Source organism: Muscardinus avellanarius, assembly GCF_963383645.1.
Source record: "Muscardinus avellanarius genome assembly, chromosome: 9".
Lineage (NCBI taxonomy): Eukaryota > Metazoa > Chordata > Mammalia > Rodentia > Gliridae > Muscardinus > Muscardinus avellanarius.
Window position 1 is genome coordinate 90,157,355 of NC_137795.1, and position 18,059 is coordinate 90,175,413.

The 18,059-nt window shown below is 41.6% G+C and overlaps 1 protein-coding gene across 3 annotated transcripts in view; it reads right to left on the minus strand.

Moving 5' to 3' along the window:
- CEP41 (centrosomal protein 41) overlaps positions 1-18,059 on the minus strand; it is a gene marked incomplete at both ends in the record, with an annotated part of 46,173 nt that overhangs the window by 14,401 nt on the left and 13,713 nt on the right. For 2 of the 3 annotated variants that reach the window (XM_080700905.1, XM_080700904.1), the window contains one exon: positions 4,530-4,577. The exons of the other annotated variant lie outside the window; for it this stretch is intronic. In XM_080700905.1, the coding sequence (XP_080557031.1) occupies positions 4,530-4,577 (48 nt within the window). The remainder of the gene's footprint in view (positions 1-4,529; positions 4,578-18,059) is intronic. 3 annotated transcript variants of the gene reach the window in all.

Genomic DNA, 18,059 nt, shown 5'->3' on the forward strand with positions numbered 1-18,059 from the left:
CTGGCAAGTAGTGTGACAATCTCTTCAGTTTTCCTCTTGCTTTGGCCATCAGGTAGCTTAGCCCACCATTTTCCTTTTTATTACACTGTCTCCACTCTGGTCATATTGATGGCAGGCATTTTTGCAAGTGGCCTCAAAAGCTTTTCAGAACAAAGCAGGGAATAAACATCTACATGTTACAAATGAGGACAGAGACCCAGAGAAGCTTCACTGCCCCAGGCCAAACAGCTGGCAGGCTGGTAAAATGTTTACACCCTACTAATCTGACTCTGGCTTCAAAAGAGAACAATAATTTTCATGTGGCTGCAAACTATGCTAGAGACATAGACCAACAGCGTGTGTGCGTGCATGTGTGTGGGGGAAGGCACAAGGTTATGTTTGCTCCTAACCATCTCATTAGTTTCTCCTCAAAAAAAAATCAGTTGTGTTACAAGATTAAAAAGTTTTGGAGATCTAGTGTACAACAATGAGAATATACTTAACACTTCTGAAGTGTACACTTAAATATGGTTATGATGAGCTGGGCGTGGTGGCACACGCTTGTAATCCCTGTGCTTGGGAGGCTGAGACAGGAGGATCGCACAGGTTCGAAGCCAGCCTCAGCTACTTAGTGAGTATATTTATATGTTTCCATATAAAATATAAAATAGGTCTGGGAGTATAGCCCAGAGGTAGAAAGCCTCTGGGTTCCACCCCCAGTACCACCAAAAGAAAAAAAATGGCTATGATGGCCAGTCATAGTGGCACACACCTGTAATCACAGTACTTGCGAGGTTGAGACAGGAGGATCATGGGTTTGAGGACAGCCTCAGCAATAGTGAGACTCTGACCAACCTAGTGAGAGCCTATTACTAAATAAAAATAAAATACAATTGGGGTATAGCTCAGAGGTAGAATGCCTTGGGTTCCATCCCCAGTAACACCAAAAAATGGTTATGATGGAAAATGTTATGTTATGCATTTTCACCACAATTAATAAAAAAAGGTAAAAACCAACCTGAAACATTAAGGTTTTGATATATAACTCAAATGGGGACACTCTAAACTTGTGTTAATAATTTTTCATATCATATTAAACAGGGACGACAACTTAGCCAGTCTCACTTTGTCGAGTATCTGTTCCACTGATAACTGTTGGGAGTTAGCTTCTCTAAACTTCTCTGCAGATGACCACTGATTCTAAAAAGGTTTCAGTGTTGAACTCTACCCCATTTGCTTCTACTTTTGTATCCAGGACTCCTTAAATGTCTCATTACTGCAGAATTACTCAAGGTTAGCTGGATAATTGCTGTGGCCTTCACAGCACAAACCTATCATAAACCAAGACTCCTAGCAACAAAGGAAAGGATTAAATGTATTTGAGAGTATTTACTTGGTGTTACTAATCAGTTCCATGAATTCTCCAAAGACCCAGCACAGACCAAATGGTTTCTTCGGAGGATTTGTTTTACCAAATACTTTAATATATTCAGAGCCAGGAAATGATACTATCTTAAAAACTAGCCTTCTGTAAGTATGTCAAGACCCTTTCTTGCAGGGAATTAAAACTTCTCTGTTCTAAAATAGAGAAAATGGGAAAGTAGACTATTGCTTCTTTTTTTTTTTTTTTTTTTTTTTTTTTTTTTTTGCGGGTCTGCGGATGGAACCCAGGGGCATTTGACCTCCAACCTACACCCCCCTGCCCTATTCTGTATGCTTTATTTTGAAACCGGGCCTCACTAAGTTGCAGAGGGGCTCACAAAGTAACTGAGGCTGTCTGCAAACCACGATCCTCAGGTCTTAGCCTCCTAAATGCTGGGATTACAAGTGTGCACCACCACGCCCGGCTAGACTATTACTTCTAGAAAACTCTTAAAGCAGCTTCTTCAGGATACGACAAAGTCGTAAGTCAAGAGGCAAGAGCTTCCCAACCCTGCCTGGAAGCAGATCCCAACATGCTGAGCAGAGGCTTCAAAAGTTCAAGTGAATAACTACAGCCTCCCCTCGATGACCACCAACCTGCCCACCCAAAGTCACTTTATGCAAATCAAACAGTGATAAACCAGCCTTTGGAAAGAGTCAATAGCTGGCAAGTCACTTGTACTTTGAGGTTTATCCACTGGTGTTTTGGGTATGGTTACACAGTTTGAAATACTTCTAAGGATAAAATGTACATATTATAATTCCCTTTACCTAAACAGAAATTACTATTAAACACACAACAGGCTCTACTGTGTCCTAAGGACTGGCCTTCCCACTGTCCCCTGCACAAGCCCTCGAAGCCCCCGCACCCTGGAGCCTGAATACTACATACCTGGTTCTGGTTTGGAAGGAGAGCCATCAGTAGGACTTTCTGACATTATTACTCAGAGATAAAAGATCAAATTAGATGTCTTACAGTAAGTTTTAAATTTTATAAAAAGGATGACTTGGAAGGCTCTGCCAGTCTGTCTTCCCAAGAGCGAACAGAGCTTTAAGAATGGAGCTTCTGCTGCTCTGGCTTCTCTCAGACGCTGTGCTCGACACAGGTGATCCCAGCTCAGATGCGCTATCAAGCTTCGCTTCTCCAGGGAGCCAAGGGGCTGAGCCTGCCTCTCTCGAGTTACTGGAAGGACAGAGACCTGACTATCTAGGATGTTTCGCACTGGGTCCAACTAGTGTCATCTCACCATCAGGAACCAAGAATAGGCTTTGTAAGCAGTGAATAGACAGAGGGTCTATTTTCCCCAGGTATAGTTGAAAGAATGCTCAAATTACAAAGGATTTCTGCGTTTTCAGGGTTCTCTTAAAACGCGTTATTAGCACACAAAAGGGAAGCTGGGGTCACAGTGGAAGACAAATCAAAGGAAGTCACAGAACGAGGTCTGTGATTTCACAGACAGACGTGGCATCTGAGGTAAAGCGAGCAAAGGATGGGTCTAGGGTGTCCTGAGAAGAGGCGATGCTCTCCTCCCTTCTGACCCAAAAGAACACTTACACCAGAAAGTGTGGAGGGAGAAGGAAAGGGCTTCCAAACGTAGATGCCAAGCCAGAATCTAAAGCAATTCTGTCGACATGAGCGCAAAGCGTGCGGCCGAGGTGAGAGGAACCTCCTGCCTACTAACAGGAAGCCACGACTTCTAAAGGAGGTGACGAGCATCTCCAAGGGCTCGCGTCTAAGAGTATTTCTTTTGTGAGATAATCTCCAGTTAAGGTGTAGATATTCAAGAAGCCACACCGTACTTTTAAAAAAATGTGTAGGGCAAAGTTTCGCCAATCTGGGCGGAACGGGACATTTTTATGGGACAAGTTTCTGGTGAGGACATGTGATCTCACACTCAACTACAAATGGAAGGCAGGCAAAAGAGACCACAGACCCAAGGAGAAGCAGGCCAGCTGCGGGTTGTCTGCCTGGGCCGAATTAAGGATGACTGCGATGAAGAGCAGGTGAGTAAATGAGACTTTTTTCAGAGTTTAGAAATTTAATATATTTTGTATATATCAAAATCTATACACTTGTATAAAAACGTAAAGGGCATACAAAGAAAAGAGAAGGATTCTATGACGTTACGCATTTTCAGAACATGTCTATGGCACTATCTCTTATTGCTGAATAGGGCAAGTAAAGACCATGAGCAGAAAGCTGCTCCCAAGTCCACATCTACCATGTGGGATTTTCCCACACCGTAGCAATTCAAAAGAAACATCATTTTAACTTAAAAGGTCTGCTGTATATTTTTAAAAATCTTACGTATTTGTGCGTTCTAGATTTGTAATTTTCTTTTCTAAGATATCTATTACCAGCGTCAAGTCCTGCGCCGTGATCAGAGTCCCCATTCGCTACCACTAACTTAAATAACCCTAGCATAGGTTCTCCTGCTTGAGGCCTGAGTGAATGCATCCTAGGAAATAGATGTTTCTACTTCTGTAATTCCAGCCCCGGCGTGTACATCTGAGATCAGTTTTGAACGAAGATTGAAAATGTATGATTTTGCACAAGGGCGGTGCTCTCAATTACTAGTAAGCTATTTCTGCAGAAGATTTGCTTTTAAAAAGGATATGCATGAAATATGACTTTTAATTAAAACAGACTGCAATGAATGGAAAAAAATAAGTTAAGAATAAACTTTTTCTCCTACCTATGTGTCCCATGAACACTCTTTATACTCCTAAGGGTGTTAGGAAGAGAGAGAGTATTGCCCTATCCTGGATATAGAGCAAATAAGTAGAGAGAAAAGATTAAGCTTCTTGAACAAGGCCACAAAGACCAGCACAAGGCTATGAGGAGCGTGGGCCGGGCCGAGCCTGGGCGGAGCTCGTGCCAGCAACCCTCCCTGCACGTCCCAGCAGCAATGTCCCCTAGGGGACGCCAGTGGGGCAGAGCTCAGACTCACAGGCCACGTTCCTAGAAGGGTGCCCAGTGTCTCCCATGTCCTTCCAGCACCTACCAGGCTCACCTGACTCCCACAGCTCTCCGCACACGTCAGCGGCAGTGTGGCGGTTAGTTGAAAACCAGCCTTTAGCACATTATGGAGTTCCATTTTTTCCAAGCCATCACTAGTGTTACTCACTTTTTTTGATCTCTTCTAGCTTCTCGATGTATTTCGTCATACTGTTACCTAAAAAGAAAATGAAAAATTTAAATATACTTTAAATGGAAGAATATCACAGAGAACAAGTACTCCCTAAGCCGCCCTATCCTGTTCCAATGGGATTTTGGACAGTAGGCAACGGGGCCACCCACAGTCAGCAGTCTTCTGGATTATACAGCATCAAAGATGTAGAACGGAGGAAAATGTTTTGGTCAAATGTATTTAAGCTGGGGTGCATCCCCCAAAAAACATTTAGTAGCCTCGGACAATATAGATTGAGAATTGATATCCATTTTTTTCCTTTTTTGAGCCAAAGCTTTCCTCCTTCCTATATCTACCCCCCATAATTGTTTTATGGGGAAGATATACAAAGAAGGAGAAAGAAAGAATCGATGTTCTCTGAATGTCTGAAATGTGCCTTTCTGGCTAGCCAAGCAACCTTTTACTCTCTACTGTGTCTTTGTGGTTTCCTCCTCTTTCCTGAACTTGGTCTCCACTATTCACACTGATGTTGCAGGCTGAACTAGACCACACAGACTGGATGTTAGAATTCACCGTGGACTTGATTTGCTGAAAAGTAACAGCAGATTCCCACTGCTGTGAAGAGTCCCCAGCCCTTGTGCTTTATGGTCTGATTCTGTAACACTCGGTTCTAGCCAAGGTGGTTTGGAGAATTTTCATACTTTAAACTGGGCCAGAATCATTCTGATTTTCGAATGAATTAAATCTAGCGTTCAAGCCAGGAGCTATTATTTTTTACTGGGCACGCTGCAGTTTGATTCAATTCAACACAGCAAGCTCTATCTGGCACCTAAAAGTATGGCAAAAGAAAACCACGATAAATAATTTCTCTCTCTTTTTTTTTCTTTTTTTGTGGCACTGGGGATTGAATCCAAAGGAATTTTACCTCTGGGCTAAACCCCTAGCCTGATCTTATTTATTTGGAAACAGGGTTTCACTAAGTTACAGAGGGCTTTGATAAGTTGTCGAGGTTGGCTTCGAACTTGCAATCTTCCTGTCTCGGCCTCCCAAGTATTGGGATTACAAGCATGTGCCACCACATCAGGCTTGTAATTTCTCATTTCTAAAATTGTGCTCTTAACTTTAAGCATAGGATCTAGTTAGTGTTAGCCCAAATGATTTCTTTTGAATCAAAGAAATGCTTCCAATTAATGCCACGAACTGATGTTTTCAAGGACTAGCCTCAACTTTTCTTCATATCTGGGTCAGAAGCAGAGAAAGAAAATCCTTGTTCTGAAAACCAAAATACATGAAAAAAAACTTATTTCACTTGTTATTAATTTTTAACCATGAATTCATAATGGGCTAAAATATACTGCTTGGGGTTATTTTGTTTTGTTTTCATCTTAAGACATACCCTCTCTGTATCAGGACTAGGAAGGAGGACTATGGATAGTCCTACACCCAACGTCCTTCCTGAAGCTCAGCTTCAGGGCTGCTCAAAATGTCTGAGTCGTCTACAGATAGACACCAAGAATGTCTTAGAAAAGGCACAAACAGCCAGGTGTGGTGGCGCATGCTTATAATCCCAGCATTGAGGAGGCTGAGACAGGAGAATCACGGTTGGCAGACAGCCTCAGCTACTTAATGAAACTGTTTCAAAATAAAGAATCAAAAAAATATATATATAATAGGGCAGGGGATGTAGCTTGGAGGTTGAATGCCCCCACCCAGGTTCCATCCCGAGACCCGCAAAAAAAAAAGAAAAAAGAAAAGAAAAAAAAATGCACAAACACTACCAAAGAACAGGATTAGAACCGATACATTCTTTTCTAGGCTCTTCAGATTACAGTTGACTGGAGCAGTGACTAGAACTCCAGAGAGAAACCACAAATTCCTCCCGGATACCCAGGTCTCTTCCCTACCACAACTCTGCACAATACACGGCGGGAAGTCGGCTACAAGTCGGTATGCTACTCTGCTTCCCACAGTCTTATTCTTACAATATTTAGAGAGCAGCTTTTAGATGTATGTCCTAGAATCCCCCACTGCTGCGTGGTGCTGACAGCCAGCATTCTTTTGGCTTGGGAAGCTTTAGGCAGTCTAGTCAGAAAACTGAGAAACAGGAAGACTTCGGTTTTGTCCAGTGGCACAGCCAGACAGCGACAAAGTCAGGATTTATATCTCAACCTCCTGGTTTCTAGTATGGCTCACCCTAAACCTGGCTTTTCTAGTGGTGTTGTTTTATTAGTATTTACTTTTATTTGTGGCACTGGGGGTTGAAGCCAGAGACATTCTACCTCTAAGATATACCTCAAGCCCTTTTTCAGGTTTTTTTTTTTTTTTTAGAAACAGGGTCTCATTAGACTGCTGAGAGTCTCACTAAGTTGCTGAGCCTAGTCTTGAACCTGCAAACCTCCCATCTCAGCTCCCCCCCCCCCGCCAGTACTGGAATAACCCACCCAGCTAGTAGTATTTATTTTTTATTTTTGTGTTGTTGGAGATTGAGTCCCTAGGCCTTGTATATGCTGGCCAGTGCTCTCCCACCTCAGCCCTTGAGTTGTTTTAAAACACAGTGATCATGAGGTGAACTTATAAGGAGTGCTATTTCCTCAATCAGAAGAGGTGGGGCCATCTGATGCTGTTAATTCCCTGAGAAATTGAAAGCAGCAGAAAACCTCATTTACATCATCTTTATTATCAAAATACTGCATTTCCAAGCAAAAGCGGTTCTGACTAAAGTGTCTAACATTAATTTTTAATTAATCATCATCAACATTTTCAGTGTATTTATGCAGTACTCCATCTTGCAGACCCTCACATAAGGCTCGGAGGTAAGCTATGCAGCCTACTGTTTGCTTTTCCTATCAAAAGAGAAGGCAGAGAAACCAATTTTTTTGCAGAGTTATGCAAATATTTGGCAAAATTACAAATAAATCAAAGAGGGCTAACAGTAAGGAGCTCTTTTCATTATAGACATTCATTTTGTCCAAGAATGGGGGAGAAAATAAAATGGAGGATTTCTGTGTTGCTTCTGCTAGGGAAATGTGATCGTATAATGGCTGACACAAGCCAACACCAAGTTCCTAAATGTGATTTTAGAAAGTACGAAAAGTAAGCCGGGCGTGGTGGCGCACGCTTGTAATCCCCGCGCTTGGGAGGCGAAGACAGGAGGATCGCACAGGTTCGAAGCCAGCCTCAGCTACTTAGTGAGATCCTCTTTTTAAATAAAGTATTAAATAGGTTGAGAACATAGCCCTGAGGTAGAAAAGCCGCTGGGTTCCACCCCCAGTACCACAAAAAAAAAAAAAAAAGAAAGTACGAAAAGTGGCATTTTATCCTAATTTACACACTTACATGTTAACCAAGTGCCTTGTCTTACTGTATCTAATTGTATCAGAAACTATTTTTTTTTTTTTTTTTTTTTGGTGGTACTGGGGTTCCTGGAAGCCCTTCTACCTCCGGGCTACACTCCCAGACCTATTTTTTATACTTTTTTATTTGGAAACAGGGTCTCATAAGCCAGCGCGCGCGGCTGGCTTCGAACCTGCGCGATCCTCCTGTCTCTGCCTCCCAAGCACGGGGATTACAAGCGTGCGCCACCACACCCGGCAATCAGAAACTATTTTGACTGCTTTTTAAAGACTGAAAATTAACTGACCTCATAATTCAGTTACATGGTGGCATATGCCTATAATCCCAGTATTTGGAAAACTGAGATAGGAGGATCACAGGTTCAAGGACAGCCTCAGCAATGTAGTGACTCTCGGGAACCTAGCAAGACCCTATTTTTTTTTTTTTTTTTTTGGTGGTACTGGGGTTCCTGGAAGCCATTCTCCCTCCGGGCTACACTCCCAGACCTTTTTTATTTATTTGGAAACAGGGTCTCTTAAGCCAGCGAGGCTGACTACAAACCTGCACGATCCTCCTGTCTTGGCCTCCCAAGAGCGGGGATTACAAGCATGAGCCACCACGACCGGCTGCAAGACCCTATTTTAAAACAAATAAAAAAGGGCCGGGGCTGTTGCTAGGAGGTAGAATGCCACTCGGTTTAATCTCCAGTAACACCCCCCGACACACACTATACACATTACTGACAAATTTTCCTATATAACACTGTGGAGGGCACTGGGGGTTGAACCCAGGGGCATTCTACCTCTGAGCTATATTCTATCCCTCTTCTATTATTATTATTATTATTATTATTATTATTATTATTAATGAGAAACAGGGTCTTGCTAGATTGCTGAGTGTCCATCTAAGTTGTTAAGACTGATGTCAAAATTACTCTCTTCCTGGGACTACAGGTATGCATCACCATGCCCAACTAGATAAGGCTTTGATTAAAAAGGAAAAGTCAATGGTTCTCCATTGCTTACTTCTTGTTTTTGCACTGAAGATGCCAACAATTACCTACCTCTTCTAGACTGCCTTAATTACTGAATTGGACACCCTCTGTTAGTCTTGGGTTCTCTGACTTATCACCTCGTGAGCTTCCCTGGCAGGAAGTGACCTCTCAAGTCCCACCGCACCCCTTACCACCCACAGGGCATCCATCACTGTCCTCTCCCCCTTCATCCATCAAAAGCCCAAGATTATTTATCTGTGCACGTGCAAGAGTGTGTAGACATACACTCTTTATACTTCCTATTGTCTAGCAGAGGAGACACTAAACAATATTTGCCGAATGAAATATACTATGAAGATCTGCCGTTAAAAAGTCCTTACAGCAAATAATTTTATAATATAATAATCACGTCCTTATTTGGCTTAATTTTTTGCATACTTGATTTTCTTTAAAATACACAATTATGTTACAGGCTACTCATATGACCCATACTGACTCAGGCAACCGAGAGAAATAGAAGGTGGTGTTTAGCTTCTACCTTGTTTACAACTTAAGTTGCAATGAAAGATTTGTAACAAAAGTTTTATAATTAGAATTCAGAGAAAGAAACAACTATGTCAATAGTCCTGTGCAAAGATAGAGCACAATCGATTAAACAAGGGAGCCATTCATTAGATTTTTTTTTCTGTTGTGTTCCTAAAACTTAATAACATTGTTTGTACTGAGCCCGTAAGAAAAGCAAGTGATTCTGAGCAGCAGTAATCTAAGGAGGGTAAGATTTATAAGGCACGAACTCAGTTGCTAAGAGACAACTCAACGGCTTTATTTTTCTTCAATATTTCCCTCCTCTACGGAGAAGTTCTTTTGGCTCAGAAGGAGCAGAAAGCGTGAAAAGAGGCACAGTGGGCCTTTGTTAACTCAATAGGTTATACGTGTATATAGCACTGTCTGGTTTGTAAAAACCTTTCCTGTACACTTTTTCCTTTGACGTAAGAGACAGAATTAAATATCAAATAAAAATGAAGAGCACCTAGTCTGTAATGAGTTTGGGTGCTTAAGATCAAGGCTATTAGCAAATATTCTGGAAAAGTAAAGACGAAAGAAGAAAAAAAAAAGGTGACGAAATATTCGGGCTTGTGCAGAAGAGATAAGAAAGAAAGGTAAATTTTACAAAAATAAAAATATGACTAGGATTAAAAGACTGGAGAAAGTTTGCAGAATTTGGAAAGCTCAGAGAAATGTGAAATTAGATCAACTACAGGTTGAAGTGAGAGGAACGTGCAGCCGACAAGTGTGTAAGGGACTAATAAAGGGAGAGCCTTGTGCTCGGAAAGTGTCCCTTCATCAGCCTGCAGTGCTACAGAACGGAATCCCAGAGAGGGTGCCTGAGAACATGCAAGGACCCTGCGGTGGTGCCTGAAGGAACGGCGTGCAGGCAGGGATCTCACCAGACGCAACTCCACTCCAGACCCAGCCTGGCCAGGCCCGGGGAGCTGGACAGTATGCGCGGGCACCTACAGAACAAATGAAAGGCTGGAAAATCAAAACACTTCTGATATTTCCAGCCATGGCTCTACGTCAGTGTTTGGGTTTCAAGAAGAGGAGCCAGAAGTACAAAAATTAACCTTTCCCCAAGAGGAAGATACCAACTAAGTAGAAGGTGATTTGGGTAAAGGCTGGAGATACCACAAAATTCTTGATTTATTGTGATCAACTCTGAATTGCAATTTGGTAAGAAAAGTCTAAAGATCCGTCAACTCAGCCTAGAAATGGCAAATGTTCATTCATTCTTATACCTATTTCCACTGCTCTGAATGCAGAGCTTAAAAATATTCCAGAAATAAACCCACATCTATATGTCCATCTGAATTTTGACAAAGATGAACATACAATTCAGTAGAGAAAAAGTAACCTTTTCAGCAAATGCTGTTAGACCCATGATAAAAAGTGAAGCTTGACCTAAGCAACATTTACTTGGCTAAACAACCCCCCCTGTGTGTTCTCAGCCAGGACTCCTCAAATTTTTACCTTCTGCCACCCCAGACAAATGATAATATTTGGACTAAACCCTGGGTTTGTGCTGCCCCAGGCCATGGTGGCTACCAAAGGCCGACAGGCTTGGTGTCTTAGTCTATTACCCACGGATGCGGCGCCGGGTAGACACTTCCTCTGGACTCACAGAGAGGTAAGTCACAAAGCATGGAAACACACACATTAAAGGAAGAGCTCTACCCTAAGTTGACTTTAAAACAGTTGCTAAATTTCAAACACACACACACACACACACACACACGCAAGCGCACACACGTACAAACACCAAACATGAGGATAAGATTTCTCTCCCACACTGACTTTAAAATACTTTGAGCAATGAGGCATGCTTTGGCCCTTTTAAAAGCTAATAAGAAACAAGTCTGGAAGACTTCTGCTTGCAGGAAGATAGGTAGATATACTTTCCTTTATTCCTCCATCTAAGTATAACAAAAACCCTGGACAACCCACAGAATGGGAGAAAATACTTGCAATTATTAAAATTCTGGTAAGAGTCTAATATCCAGAATAAATAAAAGAACTCTTATAATATGAGGAAAAATAACCCAATTTAAAATGGGCCAATTATTTGAATAGACTTTTCTCCGTAGGAGATATACAAATGCCAATAAGCACATAAAAAGGTGCTCAACATCATTAGTCATTAGGAACATGCAAATTAAAACCATAATGAGATGCTACTTCATGCCCACAATGATGGCTATAATCAAAATGACAGACAATAACAAGCATTAGTGAGGACGTGAAGAAAACAGGGCCCATCTAACACGGCTGATGGGGATGAGAAGTGGTGTGGCTGCTTTTGAAAACAGTTTGGCAGTTTCTCAAAAAATTAAACATAGAGTACCATATGACCAGCCGCTCCACACCTAGGTAGAGACCCAAGGGAACTGAGAGCACATGTTCACACAAGAACTTGTATACACTGACGTTCACAGCAGCAGAAAATGCAAACAATCCAAGGATCCATCAACTAATGACAAATAAACAAAATATGGACTATCTAGACAATAGAATATTATTTGGCAACAAAAAGGAATGAAGTCTTGACACATGCTACAACAAAGAGAAACCCTGAAAAATACTGCAGTGATAAAAGACAGACACAAAAGGCTACATATGGTTCCATTTATAGGAAATGTCCAGAATACACAAATCCATGGATACAGAAAGTAGATTAATGGTTATTCAACACAGTAAAGATGTCGATTCTCCCCAAATTGATAAATAACTCCTATCAAAATCACAGCAATTTTTTGTAAATGTAAATAAGATTACTCTAAAATTCATATGGAAAAAAAAGAAATTAGAGTAGCTAAAGTAATTTGTAAAGAAAAAATAGGTGGGAATAATTGATCTAACCAAGAATCCAATTTACTATATAATTAGAGTAATCAAGACTGTGGTGTGGGTGGGGGGAGAGATACACAAACCAAGGAAACAGAACAGAGACCCAGGAGCAGACCCACATACGAAAGCCCAAATGACTTCAGACCAAGACGAGCATGCAGTACAATCGAGGAAAAGCAACCTTTCCAACAAGTGCTGTTAGACCAAATGAGCACCTACGAGCAAAAAAGTGAATCCTGATCTAAGAAATATACCATATGTAAAAATTATTTCAAAATGTATCATGGACTTAAATTTAAAAGAGAAACTGCTCTGCTAAAAATAAACCTCATCGAAGATGGCGACGGAGAAAAGCGGGGCTTATGAGCCCTGCTAACAACCAATCTCTATTACCACAAAATCAGCACCTTTCATAGCCAGAAAACACCGTCAGCAGGGAAACAAAAAAGGTAAATACGAGGGACAGAGAAAAAGAGGGCTGAAAAAACGAGACACCAGAAAGAAACCAGACTGCAGTGCTGCAGCCGGAGCCGCGACGCGGAGCCGCGAGTACGCCATCTTTCCTTCCAGCACCAGGCTCCAGAGAGGAGGGGGATTCAGAACGTAGCTCAGAGCCACAGAGGATATACACTGGCCTCACGCCCGAGGACGCAGCAGCAGCACCTTACTGCGGGCGGCAGCAGCGAGTTCACCGGACGGCTCCAGACGAACGCACTCAACAGCCACCAGGCTCCAGAGAGGAGCGGCGGACAGCGAGCCGAGGTGAGCCGCTGCGGAACAGCCGGGCAGGATTCGGCAGATTTTTTGGCGCAGGGAGCGTCTAAAGCTCCCAGGGGCTGGGCTCAGTGCACCCTGCAGGGACTCAGAGCGGAGCTCAAAAACAGAGAAGAAATACGCCAGCCTCACAGCCGAGGGCGTGGCAGCGGCGCCATATTGCCACCGGGGTGGCGGCAGCAAATTCACCAAGTCCACTACAGCTCCATCAGTGCACTCAACAACAGGGAGTCAAATTGCGGCCCCTAGAGGAGAAATCCCAGTACTGACTCCCAGGGACTTTACCCAGTGGGGGAGTGGCAGGGGCAGAGATATCACACTATAGTCATAACTCCATGCAGGAGAACGCCCAACTTGGCACCCCCCATGGTCTAAAGCAGCCTCTATCAACTCCCTGGGTCTGAGACTCTGCAATACAACCCAGTAAAGGAGTAGTGGGGACTGAGATACCACAGACTTGAGATCCAGAGCATCTTAAGTGAAATCATAGTGACCCAAGGGAAGAACCCAGAGAAGGCACAAACTTCCGAAATCATAGGAAAGAGGAATAAAAATGGAGCAATGAATGCCCACAACCCCACAACATCAGAACCCGATAAAACAGAAATTCAGAGATTTCTAGAAGATCAAATCAGGAAAATAACTGTAGAAATAATAGAGGTGTTTCAAAAAGAATTCAGAGAGAGCCAAAAAGAGATAAAGGATGTAATCAATGAAGTAAAGGCCTCAATTCAAAGTATAAACAACCGATTAGACCACATGGAGAACAGAATCTCGCTCTTAGAAGATGATCACTCCAAAAATGAACACATAGTTTCTAATTTAGAAAAAAAAAATCCAACAGCAGGAATCTGACATTGAAGAAATATGTGCCCATTTTAAGAGAGCTAACCTAAGAATAATCAGAATAGAGGAGGGAAAAGAAGGTGAAACCAAAGGGATCAACAATCTCTTCAAGGAAGTAAGAGCAGAAAATTTTCCAAACATAGAGCAAGAGGTTGATACACAGGTCCAGGAAACTTATAGACCTCCCTTTAGACAGGATCAGAGAAGAGGATCACCACGCCACAAAATTGTTAAAATGACTAATGTGGAAGCCAAGAATTGAATCTTAAAGGCAACAAAAACAAAAGGCCAAGTGACATTCAGAGGCAAACCAATTAGAATCACTCCAGACTTCCCAAACCAAGTCATGAAAGCCAGAAGGGCGTGGAGTAACATATTCCAAACTCTGAAAGAAAACAACTTCTAGCCAAAAATTTCCTACCCAGCAAAACTTTCTATCAAATTAGATGGGGAAATAAGAAGCTTCCATGACAAACAGAAACTGAAGGAATTTACGTCTTCAAAACCAGCACTAGAGAAAATACTCAAAGAGATTAACTACAAAGAAGAAATAGGTAATACACACCAGAACCAGAGAAAAAAGATTTTCCATCCAACAGACAACTAAGATTGGTTATCTTTGGAGATTCATTATTTATGTTAGTCTTTTACCTATTTCTAAATTGTATTGTTTGCTTTGGTTGTTGCTAATTTTTAGGATTTCTAGTTGGAATATTAATATACCTTCAGATATAGCATTTGGAAATATTTTATCCCATTCTATCAGTAACTTTTAACTCTGTCTACATTGTCTTTGGATATACAATATTTTTTTACTTTCTAGGGAGTTTGTTTACCCTTCTGTTGCCTGTGCCATTGAAATCATATCCAAGAAAATACTGCCAATTTCATGTCATGAGGTTTTATGACCCAGATTTTCTTCTAAAAGTTTATAGTCTCAAGATTTATATTTAGGTCTTTTGTCTATTTTGAGTTAATATTTGTATATGGTGTTAGGTAAGGGTCCAATTTTATTCTTCTTCATGTAATTATTATTTTTCAACAATATTTGGTTAAAAGATTATTATTTCCTCCACCAAATGTCTGTGGAAACCTTGTCAAAAATAACTTGACAATATATGGAAGAATTTATCTCTAGGCTTTTATTTAACTCCAATGGTTTATATATCTGCCTTTATAAAAGTACTACACTGTTTCAATTATTATAGCTTTATATGGTTTGAAATCAGAAAATATACATCTTCTAGTTTTGTTCTTCTTCGAGATCATTTTGTGTATTTAGAGTTCATATTCCATATTAGGATAGATTTTCTCTGAAAAATAAATAAATAAATGTGTGATAGTTTCACCTAAAAAAAAAAAAGAAAAAAAATTCTCTGGTAAGAAAGAAAGCAAAAAGAAATATTGAAATGTTATCTTTATTCATATAAAGCTTGGTATCAGACAAATGAAACTGTTATGTGAGATTATCATTGTTAATTTTAGATAAATTGCTATAATACTAGATGTCAAACACTAAGCCAAGAATGGGAAGGAGGGATGGGGAGGGAACGGGGTGGGGATCGGGTAGGGGCTAACTGGGCGATGTGTGCATGTATGTCTACAAAAGTATTTATCTTTATACCATTATGATGTATGAATACAGTGCATCAATAAAAAATAAATAAATAAATAAACCTCATCAGCCGGGCGTGGTGGCGCACGCTTATAATCCCCGCGCTTGGGAGGCCCGCTGCAACTTAGTGAGACCCTTTCTCAAATAAAAAAAACAATGGGGCTGGGGGTATAGTGCGGAGGTAGAATGCCCCTGGTTTCAATACCGAGGACCATAGAAATAAAAGGGGTAAGAGTGGAAGGTGAGCACGGCTCTGAAAGAACAACAGAAGGAATCACTGTGCTGATGGAAAAGTTTTGTATCCTGATTGTACATATCATTGTCAGAACCACGGTTGTGATGGTGTTGTATAGTTTCCAAGAGGTTACCACTGTGGGAAACTGGGTAAAGAATACATGGAATCTGGGGCCGGGATATAGCTCAGTGGCAAAGCGCCTGCTTTGCGGGTGTGGTGCTCTGGGTTTGATCCCCAGTTCCAAAAGAGAAAAAAAGAAGGAAAAAAAAAAAAAGAATACATGGAATCTCTGTGTATCATTGCTTACAAAATGCATGTGGATCCACAAATTAATTCAAAACAAAAAGTTTCATTTTTAAAAGTAATTTAAGCTAGGAGTGGTGGTGTATGCCTGTAATCCCAGTACTTGGGAGGCTGAGACAGGAGGATCACAGGTTCAGAGACAGCCTCAGCAAGCAGTGAGACTCTCATCAACCTACTTCTTCCTAGAGACCCTGTTTCACAAAGAAAAATAAGCCGGGCGTGGTGGCGCACGCTTGTAATTCCAGCATTTGGGAGACTGAGACAGGAGGATCGCGGTTCGTGGACAGCCTCAGTTACTTAGTGAGGCCCTTTGCAACCCAGTGAGACCCTGTTTCAAAATAAAGAATGAAAAACAGGGCTGATGGTGTAGCTCAGAGATAGAATGCCCCTGGGTTCCATCCCCAGTACCACAAAATAACACAAAGAGCTGGGGGTGTAGCTTAGAGTCCTTGGGTTCAATCCCCAGCGCCAGCAAATGAACAGCTAATAAATAAATAAAACTCTCAGACTATAAGAGGTATTTAATATAAAAGATGAACATGGTGGTACATGCCTGTATTCCCAGTACTTGGGAGGCTGAGACAGGAGGATCACAGGTTCAAAGACAACCTCAGCAGCTTAGCAAGACTCTTAGCAACTTGGTGAGAACATTTCAAAATAAAAAGGGCTGGAGGTAAAGCTTGGAGGTGGGATGCCTCCAAGTTCAATCTCAGTAACCTTCCTCCAACTCTCCCCCTCAAAAGTGGATATAAGTTTCTCAGTACTTTAAAAAATTAAAATTAAAGCCAGGCATGGTGGCACACGCTTGTAATCCCAGCATTTGGGAGGTTGAGACCAGAGGACCGTGGTTCACGGACAGTCTCAGCTACTTAGTGAGGCACTCTGTAACTTAGTGAGACCCTGTTTCAAAATAAAGAATAGAAAATTGGGCTGGTGGTGTAGCTTGGAGGTAGAATGCCCCTGGGTTCCATCCCCAGACCTGCAAAAAAAAAAAAAAACAAAAAACAAAAAAACAACCAAAAAAATGAAATTAATTTCGGGTTTTGTTTTGTTGCGGATCTGGGGATGGAACCCAGGGGCATTCTACCTCTGAGCTACACCCTCAGCCCAATTTTCTATTCTTTATTTTGAAACAGAGCCTCACTGAGTTGCAAAGGGCCTAAGTAGCTGAGGCTGTCAACAAACTGGGATCCTTCTGTCTCAGCCTCCCAAATCCTGGGATTACAAACCTGCACCACCATGCCTGGCTTTTGGACATTATTTTTTAGTCAAATTTTGGTTATGGTTGGGTGTGGTTTGTAATCCCAGTACTTGGGAGGCTGAGACGGGGGTCGCAGGTTCATAGCCAGCCTCAACTACTTAGTGAGGCCCTCCACAACTTAATGAGACCCTGTTTCAAAATACAAAAATTAAAAAATAGTGCTGGTATAGCTCAAAGGTAGAATGCCCCTGGGTTCAATCTCCAGTACCACATACAAAAAAATTTTTTTTGAGTTGAGGAATCAAAGAGAAAGAAGAAGATAGCATAAATGCCAATTTGATTTCCAGGAGGGGAAAAAAAAAAAAAGACATAAACAAATCTAGATATCTGAGACAAACCTCGGCTCTTGAAATTTTTAATTTTAAGGACCATAAAGGTTTCAAGAGAAATCATTTTATTCCTGTATTGTCTCAAAAATCATATCTGGACTCCTCCCCATTGCAATTAGGTGGAGGGGGGCAGATGAAGGAGCGAGGGCATGCGTGGCAGGAGAAACCGAGCTGGGGAGACAGGAGGCTGCACAGGCCAAGACAGTGAGTGTGCTCCGCATGGCTCTCCAGCCGTGGCTTCCTCACTCGGCAAACAATCCTAGTTTTATCTCCTTTATTGAACTCTGAGTAAATCACAAAATCTCTGGGCCACAATTTCCTCCTTCTCAGAAACAGTGATAATGTTTTCACCTGCCCATCAAACAGGATATTTGCAAGGATAAATATCTGTACAGCATGGAAATTTTGAAAGGAAGGTACACAAAACAGTTATTT